The sequence below is a fragment of the Bombus bifarius genome, unplaced genomic scaffold (assembly GCF_011952205.1).
Source record: "Bombus bifarius isolate JDL3187 unplaced genomic scaffold, Bbif_JDL3187 scf7180000007966, whole genome shotgun sequence".
NCBI lineage: Eukaryota > Metazoa > Arthropoda > Insecta > Hymenoptera > Apidae > Bombus > Bombus bifarius.
Window position 1 is genome coordinate 5,890,608 of NW_022884352.1, and position 18,280 is coordinate 5,908,887.

Consider the following 18,280-nt stretch of genomic DNA (forward strand, 5'->3'; position numbering starts at 1 on the left):
CAACATATATAAACGATTACTAATATGATCAAACAGATATTAATACTCCAAAAGCTTGTTAGAAACACCGAATAATAAATCGATATATTGGCTTTGGTCGTGCAACGATCAATCATTCCTCCAAACGACGGGAAACAGTGACAAGTGCGGTCTAATGTGTTGGAATTTCAACGCGCGGCGAGTCGAAGGAAACCGGAGGAATTCACGGAGACGTCAACTGGAATCGCGGAACGTTTTATGGAAGCTTTTATGAAAGCCTTTACGAGCCACGTCCCGAACTAGGCCTGCTTCTGTTGAACACGTGAGGCCTTCCTTCTTGTATATACATTTGCATCTCCTGCTTTTCTTCGTTACGTGCTCGATAACATCCGCGATGTTTATGGAAAAATCGAAACGTTGCCAACGTGAAGGAGAGGAACGCTTGTGATTCGTCTTCTGGTCGAGTCTATTGGTGATGTCCGCTTCCGGGTTAATTGAATCTTCTTTTTTTGTTCGTCAATTGAGTTCTGAGTCAGAGACTAACAGAGAAAGAGGTCTTATTGAGGATGGTACGGCCATTTCTAGTCGAATTGTTTTTCTGCTTGTGCTTCTCGTGAGAATTCTTGGTTTCGTGGAATTACAGTAGGATTCGGTAGATCTCAAGCTCTTCACAGTGTAATAAAACGACGATGAAACGGCGGTTTGAGAATGAACGATTTCTTTATCGTCACGATTTCCTGCATTTCTGGCGTAATGAAATTTAACTCTTTGACGGTGTAATAAAACGACGAAGAATTGAGAATGAACGATTCAGAAAATAATTCTTTCTTTATCGTCAAGATTTCTCTTTTTTCTATTTCTGGACTGTTTTACGCAATAATTTGTTAACTCATAATATCAGTGAACCGACGAGGTTGCAAACTTCCCTTTTATAATTTTACAATAATTTGTAAAACTTTGTCTACAAAATTACGTAGGAAATTTCATTCGTTTTAGCGCTAAATTTCTCGGTATTAACAATTCGTATTAACAATTTCCGACTTGTCAAATTTCATTAACGATATTAGTCCAATTTTGCAATATCGTATAAGTACGTACGAAAAATACATACTTTCAGCTATTTACGTGAAATAAATATTAAATAATCGTTGTATGTGTGACGAAATGCAAAATACGAATAGCACGATACTTGACGTTTCACTCGAATCGTCCTCGTTCTAACGCGAGAGAATTGTTCGGAGATTAACCAAGCAATCAGTTGGTTTTATCTCAAGATCGTGGAGAATCGAGCAACTGTTCAATTTTTGTACTCTCTGGCCGATTTTAACTTTTGCGCGAGTACTCCGAGCGAACGAACAAAAGACGAAGGATGTAGAATTACCGTCAATTGTCCGACTTTTTGTCAAATTAACAACTTTCCATAAAACGAGGGAAAAAAGCGAGGGCCCCGCTGCCGTTCGTCCTCTTTTTCTCTAGCGAAATTAACACGATCATCGAGGTCAATGGGCGTTGAACGATGAAAGATGAAAACGAATATCAGACCGCGCCCGGGGTTTTTCACTCTCCACGATTCCCGCCTCTCTCGTTTTTCTCTTCTTTTTTTCTACTCCACCCGGCATCTTGTTTATTTTGCCCGTCATGTCAGCCCGCTGACACTCGGACATTCGTTTAAATTTAGAATTCAATGGGATCCTTTTTACCGGGGCGCACTTTGGTGCCATAACGGATTCCCTGGTTCCAGCACGGGGGAGATTATTTGTTTAATTCCGGTCCAGCGTCGATCACTCCTCCGTGTCTTCCTCTTCCTCCGACCTCACTCGAAACGCGATGTAAATATTTTTATTGCTTCTCCAGCGAATATTCTCTTCTTATACACTCGCTGTACATATCGTTGCGTTCGTTTTGGAATTTTTAATAAAACATGATAATAATAAAAATATCACATGGTTGCATTTAACGAAACTACATTGACTTGGAACTCTCTGTAAATAATAATTGATATATCTGGAACCAGAGATATTTTTCTGCTATTCAGAATAAATCGTGTTTGTATTACGTTGTACATATTTTCTCTTTGATATAATGTATACTACAGACCATATTCTTAACGAGTGTCATCTTTCACGTTGTAGATTATCGAATATAGAGAAAACAATTTGTGATGTCTGTGTTTCTTTGCCTTCGATTTATTTCTATAGTTCTACGGCTTCTAAGCGATACTAAGTTATATCAATTGTCTACACATAATTCTGATTTCTATAATTCGCTTAGCAATTAGTTTTTCCACATCCTAAATGATACTATCATACAATTTATATTTATTCATAGCAAATAATCTTTTCATACAACGCTACTTACGACGTCATTTTTCCTCATACAAGCAACCATTTCTGTGCTCAGTTCAAAAATTCCAAAACTTTCGTTTTGGTTCTAAGCGTCCCGATTGAAGGAGTATTCCACGAGATCAACTAACTTGCGTATAAAACTTTCTTGGCTTTTTCCTCCACTCGTTCGCTATTTTAGCTTCATCCCCGGTTTACATGGCTCGTGGCGATCTTTCTCCGCATTTTGCCCAGATCTTATCCAACAGAACTCCACCCCGTCTTTTGTATACGATCGCGTTTCCACGTTCTTCGTACGCATGCGAACTCCCGCGTAAATCAGTGAAGCGCGGCGGACAGGTTCTTCCAGATCCTCGATAGATCGGCTCGAGATAGAGAGTTGCTTGATTTTCGCGTGAAACGCGTTCCACGGCTGAGCTTAGACACCTCTGTCGATGCTTATCTGCTTGCTCGACGCGAATACACCGCCGATCGATCGTCGATGATTACGTTATCAAGGATTCGACGAAACGAGACGATAAAAATCGTTGCAGCTGTGATTTACGATCATAAAGCAGAAGAGTGTAGCGAAATGCGAGTATATCTGGACGAAGGTAAAGATTTTTTTCTTCATTTATTATCGTATTTTCATTCATTTATTTGTTTGTGAGAAGGAAACTATTGGCAAAATGTATAAAGCATGCAGTTATTGGCAAAGGTATTTGAACACTTGTATCGAAGTAGATCTTGTTTCTGGAATTTCAATCTGTCTTTGCTTTTCTTCATTCGCGTAAAAGATCGACTAGAAAGAAAACCGGTATTCGTAAAGATAAAGTGGTCTCGCGTGTCACGATCAATAAGGTGCAAAGAGGCGGCTATAAAATTCACGCTTTGTGCTCCTTGGGAAAAGGGAACCGACATTAAGGAAATAAAGCAATTAAAGGTTTGTTAACTGTCAGGAAATCAACATGTCTCATGTGTCTCCGTATTTTTACGTCTTTTTTATTTAATGTACGCTCGTTGTAATTCCACCAGGGCGTTATAATTTCTAGTAATTTAACTAACCATTTTTTTTCTCGATAAAAAAGTTTCAAAATGTCACGCCCTTTCGATTTCAATTTATTTGTTGTGTAGCTTATTTATTAATTTTCCTAGTCTCTAAATGATACTTTTACACAATTTTGCATCGTGATTTCTCCTAATAACATGCAGAGGCCGGTAACAGAAATCGGATCCTTGGTAAACACGTTGAATTGAAAAAAGCAGGGAAAGAGATTAATAAGATGTTGCCATTATCCGCGACATTTCTGGCGGAGGGAGAGCGCGATCCTCGTTATCCCATGGGCGAAACGTGTCGGGTCAACGGGCTTCATAAACGATAGAAAAGACGACCGTGTCCATTAGCGTTTCCACGGAGGGCCGGCGCGGAGGGTCGATTAATTTTTCAAACAATCCCACTGGCTGGACTCATCGATTCGTGGCCCGAGATAGGGAGACCTGAACACGTCCCACGTTAGAGAAAGAGAGAAAACGAGAGGGCCCATTAGGCCCCGCGGCGCGGAGGCCCCTGCTGCCCCTTGTCAGTCTCCGAAAACCAGAAAGTCAGCTTGTCAAATTAATCACGGATGACCAATCCATCAGCAGGCATTCCTAGCCGAGGAGAATCTTTGCTTGGCTCTCTCTTTCTCTCTTTCTCTGTCCGTTTTCTGCCCAGCAGACCGATCCTCGTTCCGGACGAGGACAACGACAGCACCAGGATTTCGACGTAGTTTCTGCCCCCTTTTTTCGAGGAAACGTTATGGTATGCGTGTGTACCAGGCAACCTGACGCTTCTTCTGCGGCCTTCTTCTTCATATCTTTCTCTCTTTCGCTCGGTGTCTTCTGCTCTTTGATAGATAATGTTAATGCAGGGGAAGAGGACACAGCGCGCGACCACGATGCTTCTGGATGAGTAATGCTAACCCTTCTGCGTTGTCAGACCCGGATCGGGGGAAGTGTTTGCGCAGCCTCTAGGCCAGGGCAGAAAGGTTGTCGAGCTTTTTCTGACGGTGGTCTCTCGACGGATATCGGCGATTATTGAAATTATCGTGGATCGTTGGTTTTTAGTCCGTTGGCTCGATTAATGTGTGACGAAACGATTGATGTTGTGAAGCGAGCAACTTGCTTCATTTTTGCTTTCTACTGCGTAAACGTCTTTCGTATTGGGATAATTTAGAGAGTAACCTTGTCGTTCGATTACAGTGGAAAGTTCATTCGAAAATCGTTTGTTAGAAATATTAATTGACGTTCGATTGACTGGACTGTTTTGCATTGAATACGTTTGACTTAACAGGAAGTTTTATCGCGTGATAAAATAATTGGTAGTGGGACAATTTCGTAAACTTCTATTGTATGAATTTGCCATGAGTTCAAATACGCTATAAGTATTAAACAAATCTAAGGATACTCAGTAGACTACTGACTAGTTCACTATTTTTTATTTTCTAATTATTTTAACGTAAATCCGTTACCTTCTGTCCTTAATATCTGTGTCTTACAACGTAAAATATACAGCAAGATTTATTTATTGGAATTTCGGCTGTGATTGCTCCACGAACTTGAAATCTGTGTCTTTTTAACATTTATAGCCAACGATGTAAATGAACTTGTGTCGTATGCACAATCAGATTCTAAGAAGATCGAAATAATCTCCGAGCTCCAATTCTCTTCTTCTCTTCCTTCGAACACGATAGAACGAGCGTTTGTAGCGTTGTATATTTTCTCAGACTGCCGTGGAAAGTCATTCAGACGATAAAATTTTCGTGTCTGTTTGTTGACGTGGCCGGTAATTACGAATCACTCTGGATTGAAGCGGCCCGTTTCTCCGGCAAAATTCGCCTCCACCAAACAGAAAGGGGAAATAAGAACGCAGACGTGTCGCCCCTTTCGTAGGAGTGCGTGCTAGACTCGAAAACACATGGCCAGTGTTGCGTACAGTCCTGGTGAAAAGTGCCTGTTGAACGATCGATGATCGACGAGCATTACACACGGAACGATCGATCGGGCGAAGATTTCTTCGTGCATTCCGTGAGAACGGTCACAATGACACGCGTGACACGCTTTTTTACTTGGCGATTGCACAAAATTTCGCCAGGCATTTGCCAACTATTTATTACAGGCAATTGGCAAATTAGCGGTCACGCGCCACGGTTTTAGAATCGAACGGAAACAATGGGATCACCGATTATATTTAAATCGGCCGCCTCCTCCCGATCCTTTCTATATCATTTTCTAGAGCCCGCTAGAATTAGCACGATCATTCCGGATTAGGTTAACGCGGCTCTCTGGCCCTTCGTTTTCCTGTGTCGACACTATCGTTCACTTTCATCATGCGACAACGTAGGCGTTCGTTTTTAGAGGTCGACAGACCATTGAGGCGCTTTTAAAAATTTCACTATAAAGTAGCAATCGATTAACCCTCTATGATCAGAGTTATGTTTATTGTTTCCTATTTAATAATCTGCTTTCGAAACTTGGTTACAGTTTCTGTGAAGTTTTTTATACTTTCACAGTCAAAGGAAAGTTTTAGATTGGTACCGTATTGGTATTGGTAATTTTTGTACTACGTTGATAACAATCATCTGTTCTTCGATAATGAGGGTGTGGTGAGCTCGTAATGAAGCTTTGAATGATCTATGCTTAGGTATATAACACCCTTATTTTTACTTACTTTACCTACTCACTGTATATTGTACGTATTCGTTGACTTATCAAATATAATTTCGTTTCGTAATATCATGATGTACTGTTTTATCGTTTATCGTTTAAATTTCCTTTTCGTTGCATAGAAAAATTGCCTTTTGTGCATTTCAATTTTATTTATGCATAGAAGAACGTGCTTCGTGTGTTGAAATTAAAAAGAATTGAATGAGATGGAAAGTATACTTCGATATAAAGCCTCAAAGGATTAAAAGACGATTAAGCATCGAAAATTCGTTGATCGAAGGGAAATTTCACGTAATCTTAGTTGCACGTGTTCAAACAAAGGGTTAAGGGCCATGCAAAGTCGCATGGCTCTCTTATTCGATCCCGATACGCCGGATGATGCAGGGTACAGAAAAGACCCGCGAAAACCAGTTTGTCGAACCTAATACGGTGACTGTGGCTTCGACGATCTTAATGAACTTCTCTCTTTCCGATGCCCACCTAATCTTCGCCTCAAAAACAATCGCCGCTTTTCGACGAATCCGCGATTCGATAGTCAATTTGCATGATAGAGAGGAACACATGGAAAGAGGCTACGTATCGAAATCCTTCTTCGATTTCGTATATAAGAATATCGTATGACGTGTCTCGTGCTAGAAATAATTTATTCTCAAGCTTCTTCAATTCAAAATTTCCGTATTGAATTCTCTTTAATTTCCGAAAGAAAAAAGAAATTACCCAACGCGTCTGCCGTTGGCTGTAAAATAATTTATTCTGAGAAATCTTCAATGTTAAATTTCCAAATATCCTATGCTTGAATATCGAAGAAGACTACTTAAAAAAGTAAATTCTTTTTTCTGAGAATTTTTTTTAAAAGCTAAAATTCTTTTCTTTTTCAACTTTCAATAAAAGAACATCTAATGACGTGTCTCCCATTGGCTCTGAGACAAAAGGAATTATCCTTGAATGCCTCGAATTTGAAAGTTGGAAAGTTTGCAAATCTCGAACTCGGATGTTTCCAATAGTCAACACTTGTCCGCCGGAGTGAACGATGTGCAAATAAGGCAGAGCAGAGGATGGCGATGGATAGTAGTTTATGAAAACGTTTTCGCGAGGAATCCTCGGTGTATCGGTGAGCCGAATACAGAGAGGAACGGCATTAAAGCTAGTCTAATCTTAATATTCAAATTCTGCGGCGAAACCTCGCCGGTTCGACGGGGGTGGGATGGCGGAATGGGGTGCAGGGACGTGGAAGGGGGATGGTAAAAGTGAGCCGAGCAAGCGGAGGCCGCGCATAACCGATTCTCGAACTCATAAATTTTAAATTATGTCAAGCAAAAAGAAAGGACGCGCGGATGGGACCCGACCTCGGATAAAATAAGAGTAGAACGAGAGAAGAGCGCCCTCCCCCCTCCCCCTGCTATGATGCTCTAGAAAAAAGCAGAAAAGCCTCGACAGGCCCCGAAGAACCCAAATCAGGCCCCTGAGGATTATTAAGCAGGCCAGATTTTCGTGAAACAATATTTTGATAACCACGTTCTATAATATAGTCATATTTCATAGAATAATACCCCCCTACATCTTCAAATACCACATTTTGTGCACGCGAACATATTTCATAGAATAATACCTTTCTACATTGCTAAATACAAAATCACGTACACGTGGCTGTATTTCAAGAAGCAGCCATGTGCAAATCACGCGAGAAAAACGTAATTTTTGTTGATTTTTTGATTTTAATATGAAAACAACGTGCAAAGATGTAGATCGTTTAAAAGTAGCTTCGATAAGTCGAAGTTTCATGTAATTATCACGTCAGACAATATTTTAATGAACAGTGCTGCTGAATCGTTGTTATTGCTAATAATCAGATAGAAGATATTTATACACATCCGTATTTCTACGAAGATATGCGATTAGAAAAATGAAATCCAGTTGAAAAATGATGTTACTATGTGTTGTAACGAGTACTATACACTGGATTGTATATTTCTACATACTACGTGCATTCGGCACATAATTGCACGTTCAAATTTCCCACGAATAAAAATCCACAGCCTAGTAATAATAATTTGTTAGAAACGATAACTTATCAGCAAAATCAAATTGATTTAGCCAATAATCTCGTTGATTTCAACGTTTACAACAACCATGCGCAAAATATAGTCACATCACGGTCCATTTACGGTTGAAATATCTCGGTCGTTTAAGTAACACCCTTATCTCGTCGGAGGAAAAAGTAGAAGAACGAGTCTCGCGCCTCGAACGTTCGGGTTTCTGCGTTTTAAATCCGTTTTAAGAGTGTCATATCGTGGTGGAAAGGGGAAGACGAGGATGGGAAGAGAGAGAAGGGAGACTTATTGCCCTGGCACGTTTTCCATACGCGAAACAGCTTTATGGGGGTCGCCACGAAATTTCGGGGCCCCCACCCATTACCGCGTCGCGAGGGGCCCCACCGAGTCGAATTTCCGGCATTAATTCGACATTATGCGATATTCAAATCGGGCCCGGTGGAATTTTTCGGTCTAACGAGCTCCTACCCCCTTTTTCCTTAACCCCCTTCTATCCACGCCCCCCGGCTGCATTTTGCCTGCGCAGAGTCACGGCCGTTCCTCTCATGTCGATGAAGAAACAGGAGATTACGTTATTCCGCGCTGTATCGCAGAATTCCTTCTCGAATAGCAAACGCTGCGTGAATTTCGACTCGCGAATATTTGTTCTTTGTTCCGTTCTACATTATATTTATGCGTTACGAGTAATTTTGTTTTTTAAGTGAATTTAGTTTTTATTTAGGGGTTGAAATTATTTTCAGTAGGCTCTTCGCTCTATTGCTGTAGCATAATATACTTCGTTCTAATGATTCAATAATGATTCAGCTAAATGATAATTAATCGTCAACTATTGTGTAGAATATTCTTTGCGACATTCTTCGCTGATTTATAGGTATTTCGTAAAAATGAACGTTCATTATAAGCATTGTGAACATTGAGCTAATCTCTATGAATGTCTCGCCGCAATGTTTCATTCGCATTTCAGTTTTAATTCGTCGATCAAGTTATGTGATTGCATCCTGTTTTCCGACAAAATCCCATGCATCTGTCACCTATTGCTAAAAGACATATCTTTGCACCGGAAAGATTGTTCCCCTTTTTAAGCGCGCCATATGAAAGTGCGCTCTTTTAACCACTGAACAACATCAAAATCAGGAAATCAACGAAACTGCGCTCGTCGTATCTGTCTGCTGCAATCTTTCCTTAATATCCAATCATTAATTGAAATCTCGGTATCCTGTACTTCCATTCTCTTCTCTGTACAAACTTCGCATAACACGACTTTCCTTTGCCAAGACTCTCGTCACAATTGTTACTATTGCCATTTTAATGAACAACAAAAGGGTCAAGTCTCGGTCAATAATTAAGCGAAAATCGTTTACCTTCCAATTTAATGGCGCGTATCGAACGACGACGACGACGACGACGACGACGACGAGAGAGAGAGAGAGAGAGAGAGAGAAAGGGAGAGAGAAAGAGTGGTCTCGAACGAGCGGGAGGACAGAGGCTGCGTTTTCTGGCACGGTTCGGCGCGGCTCCTCTTTGTTCATGGCCGTTTCATTTTTCGAGTACGGCGGATAATTAATCTTGGGTGGGCATAAAAGGGTTTTCGGGTTCGGTCGCGAGAAAAAATGAGCGCAGCTCTGGCTTCGACCGTAGCCAGTTGTTCGCTGCCCCTTTTTTCTCTCTCTCTCCCTCTTTCTCTCTCTCCCCCTGTGCCCCGTTCCGCGGTGTCTTTCCGTCTTTATATTTCTCTGTTGGCCCGTCTCCCCTCATCCCCTTTCCTCCCTTCTATCTCTGCAGCTGATCCCGGTGGACGTCGCCTCCCACACCGTCGCGTTTCGTGGGGCACCGCGGGATTCTAAACCGGCATATCCCTGTTGCCCCCCACTTTCCTCTTTCTCATCCCCTCGTGTTCGTCCTCGTGTGTTGGCCGCGCTGCTGCTTGCTCGCCTTCCACCCGGGTGTTTTTTTCAGAATTTGAGTCAATAAAAAATCGCCTGGAACAAAGGAACGAACGGCCGCCAATTTCTCACAGGATAATGTCCGAGGCCCCATCGTGGCCCGGCGGAACTCTAATCACGGCCGGGCATCTTGACTTCTGTTAGGTGTTAAAAATGGGCCCCGCGGGGCCCTTCGGTCTTTATCTCGCCCCAGCTCCGCTTCTTCTACCCTCCTTTCCTTGCCTTCGCACGTCCTATCTATTCTACCTCTCCACGAACATCCGTCTCTTTCTTCCTATCCGTTCTTTTTACACCCCCTGCCCCCGCCATGCCGCTGACGCATCTCCTCTCTCCCTCTTCGCCACGGTCAAATATTAAAATTTGGGAAACGTTACACCCGGCCCCCGACGAATCCTCGTTTTTCGCAAGCCGCTGCGAGGCCTACGCTTAAAAAATTACGCAGATGGCTCATTAATTCGAACGCGGCTCTCGCTCCCCGTGGCGATTTTTCTGCCAGGGAATCTCGCGAGATCGGCATCGCGCGAAACCGAGAACCCCAAGGTTCTAGTTTGCCTTTCGTGGTTCAGTCCCTTCAGCAGGATGAGGCTTCTATGATTTGGTCGTCTTCTAATCTACCGCGATGTTCCTATAGGAGGGTGAGTTAGGGTTATTCGAGTGAGCAGGATATTTGAGTCGGCCTTAGTAATTTGTCTCGTAGGTCTTGTAATTCGCTAAATTTGGTTGTGAAGTATCTTTAAGCTATTTTTAAACTATTTTTTAATTTTCTACCTACATTTCGTCGATTATCGTTCAACCCTGCTCCGATGCTCGATTTTTTCGTGTCACGATTCTACTTTCTAGCATTTACCAAGCAACGATTTTTGTAACGTTCCGAGGAGAACTTTGACGTACGCTTAAGATAGGAAATTCTGCGTATCAACGATTCTTTTATACTTGTCTCAAATTGAGGAGACTTGTGAACAATTACAGAAACACGAACGTAGTAACATTAATCTTGTTCGTAGGAAGAGCAATGCTAATATTTCAACGTTGATGAATTTTTCCAACTCTTTTATTAAGAGCATCGAAATCCGAAGATGGAGCATGAAAAGAGAAAGAGATCGGTCGTCATGGAAGCTGAAAAAGCGCGCGGTGAGGTTGGAACGCCTTAATGGACGGTTCATTTGTTAGGCGAAAGCCAAGGGGGATATAATCCAATAATTTCGCGGCTAGGAAAAATGAAAATCGATTCGAGGTGGCCAGGTACCGACACCTGTTGAGGGTTCAAGGTCGCGCGATAAAAGACTCGATCCATCAAAGAGTTGCACACGAGGCCCGCGAGGATCGCGATGGAAAAGTCGGCCTCGGACGAATCTCCCTCATAAATCGTCGATTCTCCATCGGCTCGTCATCGCCGACGACGATATATCGACCGAGGCGAATCGACTGCCGTCATTAAAGCCTCTCGCAGCCGGTTCTTCGCCCGTACCATACCCGCGTCTCGAAAACGTACAGCTGGGAGGCGTTCGAAACCCGAGAAAAACATCCACGATAAAAATGTATCTTTCTATTTTTCAATCTATCAAGCATTCTAGAGCGTCCTTTAAAAACTGCGTTAAATCATTTAACGATTGATCTCTTGCAAAATATTAGGTCTGCCTACTAATATGAAACTAATATGAAAAACACAGAAGAACGGGACAGGGACTTTTAAGTATCAAAAATATGAAACAGAGCGAAAATCGAAGATTTTCAATTAATATATTTTTCTATTTATTATATGCATACGATATTTAAACAGAATTGAAAATGTACAGCTACGACATATTTACATAAATATGCTTCGGTAAATACACTTCGTGCAGTTAATTAAAATTCTGCATCTCCAGTTTCTTCTTTTTTATCTGATTTTGGTATTAAATATATGTATACGTTCGTCAGTTTCTTAAACGTTTCGAAGATATTGATTGTCATATTATACCATTGGTTCGGTATAAGATTTCTTTCGATTTAACAAATCTTATTCCCAACCGAAGAGAAATATCGAAATATTTCTAATCACCGAGTAGCAGCAAAATTTAAAACTCGTCGTAGGTAGACTGGCCGCATCTTTTCCCATGGTGTCCACACGATGTAAAATCGTGTTATACTTAGAAGAATGAAATTCCCGATATGGTACCAATTCGATGATCGAAGACTATCCATCGTTTCCCGATTCAAATCCCCGATTCTTGAATTCCAACCGTCATCATTAAGATTTTCTGCCTGAGTGACGTTTTATCGAACAGATAAAAATGTCTCAATCCGCTATTCTTCCAACTGTTAGATCGCCAAGATACCGCGTGCCGTTTTGAGCGCGACTGTTGCAAAGAGAAGAAGAAGGAAAAGGGAGGACACTCAGCCGATAAACAGGGTCGTGGAATTTTATGCGACGCATTCCAGGAACGCGTGAAATCCTCGCGTTTCGATGGCTCGCGCGAAAAACGATCGTTGTCCCCGCGGTAATATCGCAATTAGCGATAAGTCCGGCGCGATCTCTGTCGAGAGCCAGGCCACTCCGTTTTACGAGGAATCGCGTCGTTATTCGTGATTTAGGTATTTGAAACGCGCCAGGACGTCGGATTACGAGTGGCCGCGGCCTCTCGGCTTTCTTGTTTCCCATTAGAATCGAATTTCGTGCGTATCGTCGTGTAATGAAACACGCGAGCGTTTATAGTGTTCCTCGCGTTACGCATGCCTAACGTGCATACGTGGAAATCGCGACACGGATTTCGCGATCGGCCAACGTCGCGTCTCCACTTCCCACGGAGAGTCTTCGATTTACTGTTCACACGCTTTATTACGTCCGTTCGTTAACCCTTTCCCCGTTCTCTTATACCGCTCGTATTTACTTCTCAACTTTCGTTCAATCCTTTACGCCGGACAGATAAGAAACACATTAAAAATCATATTTCATATCGTGTTACTTCTACCATATATTTTTGGATTCGTTTCAAACTTTATTAAGAAAACCGCGATAGTTTGCCTCGCTACAATGTTAACGAAGTTTCCAAGATGTTTCATCCAGCACACATAATATAGTGATATGACTTTTCTATCGTGAGTCGTTATATCAAAAAAAAAAAAAAAAAAGGAAAAAATCGTTAAATTCTCAGGAAATCCGACTGCTGGTAGATTGACCGATAACTCGCGAATCTCTAAAATTTCACCATTTTCTCTCACGCTGCTATGCGAGAGTTTGCCCAGAAAAAAATACCCAAAGTCCCTTGCGAGGTACTCGACGAACCATCGCACCCGGAACGATTACTCAGATTTCTCAGCGAAAGGAGTGTCTCGTGTCTCGGTTTTCCATTTCCCGTTACGAAACGGAACGATGATCCCTTTCCACCCCTCCGGCGTGTCCCGTTCACGACCCCTTTCCGGAAGAGGAACTCACGACAGTGAGAAAAGAGAAGGAAGAAAAAAAGAGGCTCAGCCCTAAAGGAGCCGGTAACCCCGTCGGGTCACGGGGTGAATACCGTTTTACCGACTATTAACTCACTTTTACCCTGTTTTCTTACCCCCTGCGCCCTAGAGAGCGCGACAGAGGCCGCGTGAAAGGAACAGAGACGAAGAAGACGAGAGAGAAAAGAGGGTTTCTTCGAGCTGTAAGGGCCAGCTACTACGTGTTTTCCTTCCCCTTTCCGACGTTTCCTGCGTAATCTCTCCCTTTCTCCGCTCGGCGCTCACCTCCCTTTCTGCCTTTTATTTTATTCCACCTTTTTCCCCCGTTTTTTTCTTTTTTTTTTTTTCTTTACTGGATTCTTTTCCGGGTTACTGGCGGACGTACGCGCGTGTTGCAGGTAGCTGCGGCTACCTGCGAACTCGTGGAGTGGATGAAGGGGGAAAAAACGCGAGTTTTTGGGGGCCACGGTCGATTTAACCCCTGAGAAAAATCGCGCGACCCCAGACGTCGATCGGGGGTTAACCGATTTCTCTCCGGCGAATTCGGAAATCGGAGAGGAGCCAGCTTTCGTTTAAAGGCTTAAGTATCTCGTAAAAATGGGTGCACACGATCCTGAAGATTTTTCGTGTTTTTCCTCTTTTTTTTTTTTCTTTGGAATGTTCGTGCAAGGGTAAGCGGGTCAGATGTCATCGTCATGGTTCTTCGTTCCGCGTTTGTTTCGCATTGTTATTTGATTCGAGAAATTACATTCTGCTAGCATGAAATTAATACTTTTACAAGCAGTGTCGTATACTTAATAAAAATACATACAGTCAATAGTGGAAGTATTCGTTGAATCGATTCGTTTGAACTGTTGAATTAAATAATTAATATCCTTCAACGATATCTATCAGTAGTAATATATAGTGTAATAATGAAATCTTTGATCGATGTATTATTTTATCAGAAAACAGCGATTCATTGTAAATGTAATCATTTATCAGTACATCGTTCTTATTTCCAACTTCTACGTTATATTACGGACAAGTGTCCAGATACTTTTGAGTCGTAAGTATACATTTACCGTCTTGAAAATCATCAACATCTATAAATCTTTAAGATGTAATCAAAATTTCAAATAATGGGTCGACGTGCAATCATGTTTCTTCCAAGTGTATATATAATGTTTCGATTTATAAATCTTCTTCTTAAGTCGTTAACTGCGTCAATTATTTTCTTGGACGTTTCGATTTCACCGCCACCCTCAACCCCCTTTGCCATTTTTCTCGGGCATTCTTTCTTTTTTTTTCTTACGCTTGATTTTTATCAATCGGCTGGCCAAGACGATATGTGGAGCAAAGATGAAAGGGAGAACGTCGCGAAAGGAAAAGAAACACAGGATCCCCGCGGCGCAACCTCCTCTTCGGGTTGGACCTTAAAAATCGAGTCAATTTAAGGATCCGGCTCGGGATACAAGCATAACGCGAGCGTGCATGCGATTCTTCAGGAGTATCCCCTCGTAGAAATCCATTTACCGTTGAAACGTGTACGAAATCATTCCAAGTCGCTCCTTTTTTATCGCCTACAACCGCAAGATACACCTTGTATATTTTTTTAAGGTTCAGATATCAATAAGTAAGAAAGCAATAAGAAGCTTTGTCTGTTTAATTTTTAAAAGTTCCACGATTCTTAGCTACAGATGTTCCTTTGTCATATATTTCAGTATTTATATTATAAAAAATATGCATTCATGAAAAATTCAAGAATGTGAAATATGCACAGGATTCGCACAGTACCAAAAATTATATAAAATATTCAAAGCATAATACTTGTTATGATATTTAGTGAATTTAGAAATACCAATTTGCATTTAGTATCAATATATCATTTATATTTATAAATTTTCTAAAATTCAAGGTACATATTGAATCAATATTGACACTCTTAAGATTCTCCATTTGATTATGGCAATGAAAAGAAAATCATTCTTTCAGAATATATATATATTAAAATTCTTCGTTTGAACATGGAAATAAAATAAAAATTCAATCCGGAATTGTCTATGATTGAAGGTTAAATACCATGTTAACTTTTTCACAAATGTAAAGCCGATGAAAAGTTATTTTTTTTTACCTTTCACCTTTGATTTTTAAAAAAAGGAATACTAAAATAACACTCCATTCAATTAAAAAAGCCAGTCAATCCGCCGGGACCCTAAAAATAATTCCGAAGTATTTTCCCACACGTCCGCGCCAGTCTCCTAAATTATCTCGGAGAATAGTCATTTTTCATCGATGTCGACGACGAAACCGCATATCCGTCTCGTTAAACGACTCTAGGATCGTCCCGTGGTAAAAATCGTAGAGAAGGAAAATCCTAGAAGCGATATAAAAGAAACGAAATAAGGGATGGTAGAGATGAAGCTTAAGGGGTTGCGTAATTTCGATAGACGTCATCGATTCGAGCAGAAGGGGGTCTCACGGAATTTTAAAGCCCTTTTCAGAGTTTTCCAATCTCCTTTTTTTCTTTTGGTTCACCTGGTTCACTTTCTTCCTCGTTTCGCGGCCACGAGATCGACTGGCCAGGTCGAAAGCTGCAGGTAAAAATTTCCTAGTCTTAGTTTGATGTTCTCATGGATCCTCCTCGGTGCGAATAAACCCTGTTGGATCTACCTGAATCGCAGACTTCTCACCCGGGGGTATTAAACGCTGCCCTAACTCCTTCCATCGATTTAAACCCTCCTTGGGATGCGCTGTCTTCGTTTGTCTTCTCTTTGGGAAAGAACGAGCAGTCATTCAGCTGTCTTTGCCCAGGATTTCGATCGCCAACTATCTTATTAATAACTGGGAATTTGTAAACAATTATTTTTCCAAAAAATTGAATAATTTTTGACAGGAATTATGGAATTATTATTAAATGGATTTTCAAAAGCGTGAACTACAGGAAAAATAGTAGCAACATTTTTGCAATACTGTTAGTCTTTCATATTAGGATATGGCAGAATAGAAGAAGGAATAGATATCTTTGTATGGTACAACATGAAAGTGTTCAGAATTCTAACAATGGAAAACAACGAAAGAACGCTTTGGAAAAGAAATTACACCAATAAAGTACGAAATAATGATGTTTGGAAAAATTGTAATAATTTTAGGAATATGAAACAGAGCAGAAACACAGAAGAAAACTATTTAAATAAAAGATATATTTTAAAAGGTACTATAACTGTCGTTTAAATGCAATTTGAAAGTATCTGGAGGAGTATGAAAATTCGTAACTGAGGGAATCAGCAGATGTACCTGCTTCCCGCAGTCGATTGCGGCTTTTTCACTATCGAGACGTCTCAATTTCACGACTCTCAGCTTCAACCGGCAAAAAACTTCCCCTCAGTCACTTTTTTACCTCCACAAAGTCGTCGCGTTTCTATTCGTTGATCCATGTTCCGGCTTTCGACCAATCGACAGGCCCGTTCCCCACCTTGCTTTCCAGAATCTTGGAAAATACAGGTCGCTCTGTCAGTCTCTTCGACGTGTCACTGAAAGCAGGTCGAAGAGCCAATCCGATAGGTGAAAGAAGAACGTTTGGACCTCTACGGAAGATCTTATAGAATCTGTTAACCTTACTGCGTTCTTTTGGATCATTTTCGATTTGTCGTGCTTTTCTACAGTTAACAAGTTTGTCAAGTTTGAGGAAAGTGTCGTCCATCATACTTCTTCTCAATTTTATGCGAGAATCTTTTCTGAAACGATGTATTTAAAAAAACAGAATGAGACTGGGACATAAAAATAAGTGGACCGCAGCAGGGTTAATGCACTAATCGATTCATATTTATACTTATCAAAGTGACATTAACATTCAAGAGTGAAACTTTTTAATTTATATTTATCCTCGAAGAAGTTTTCAAAGTGACATCCACTGATCTTAATCATAAGAAGCAATAATGATAAATAATGAACAATTAAAGACACTATCCGAATTAATAGTATTATGAAATTTATGCCAATCAAATGATGCAAATTTTTGTTACAGGGAAGGTGAAAGTGAAAGAAGAAAAGGATGCATCGTCAATGGCGCCGGGAAGTCCTCCGACGCCTCCGCACACCCCCCAAAGCCCACCGCGACACAATCCACCCCCTAGCAACCTGTCTCAATCCTGTCAGACTTCGAATGCCAATTCACCAAACTTACAACAGCAACAGCAGCAGCATCAGCAACAAGAATCGAATCAACAACAGCAACAGCAGCATCAATCGCTTCACGCGATGGCTAACACACCCCTCAGCCAGATCTTAGTGCAGAATCCGGCAGTTGCTCAACTATTGCAACAAAATCCAGCGATTCTGTCGCAGAATCCGCAATTGGCGCAGTTGTTGCAGCAAAATCTTCAAGTTCAGATCGGCAGCGTCCTTTTCCAGAACGTCAGGAGGGAGGAACCTGAAGAGCCGAGGGTGAGTCAGTCGAACAAATTAATTAGACGAGGGTCCCTTTCATCTCCCGCGGAGCGTTTCGCCGTGTCCCCTGCTCTCTCTCCGCCCTCGCGACGGAAATGGATTGTTTCGTTTCCTTTTTCCTTCTTTTCCTTCGCATCGTGCTCGTCGCCGCGGATACTTTCCGAGAGCAACACGTTCACAGTGAGATTTCTTTCGTAAATGGAATCTTTAAAATTTGTTTTTAAATGTAATGAAAATTGGAGAAATTCCTTTTCAAATTTATCATGTTTATTCGTTTTAAAAGACGGCACGTTCACAGTGGAAGTTTTCGTAAATGGGATAATTAAAAATGTCTTTCTTAAATGTAATGAAAATTGGCAAAATTCCTTTCTAAATTTAGTATGTTTATTTCTTTTTTAAGAAACCCATTTACGGTGGAATTTTTGGTAAA

At 41.2% G+C, this 18,280-nt stretch overlaps 1 protein-coding gene across 4 annotated transcripts in view; it reads left to right on the forward strand.

The window, feature by feature from the left end:
* LOC117208904 overlaps window positions 1-18,280 on the forward strand; it is a 122,818-nt gene that overhangs the window by 61,101 nt on the left and 43,437 nt on the right. For all 4 annotated transcript variants that reach the window (XM_033450421.1, XM_033450414.1, XM_033450429.1 and 1 more), the window contains one exon: window positions 17,429-17,847. In XM_033450421.1, coding sequence (XP_033306312.1) covers window positions 17,429-17,847 — 419 coding nt within the window. The remainder of the gene's footprint in view (window positions 1-17,428; window positions 17,848-18,280) is intronic.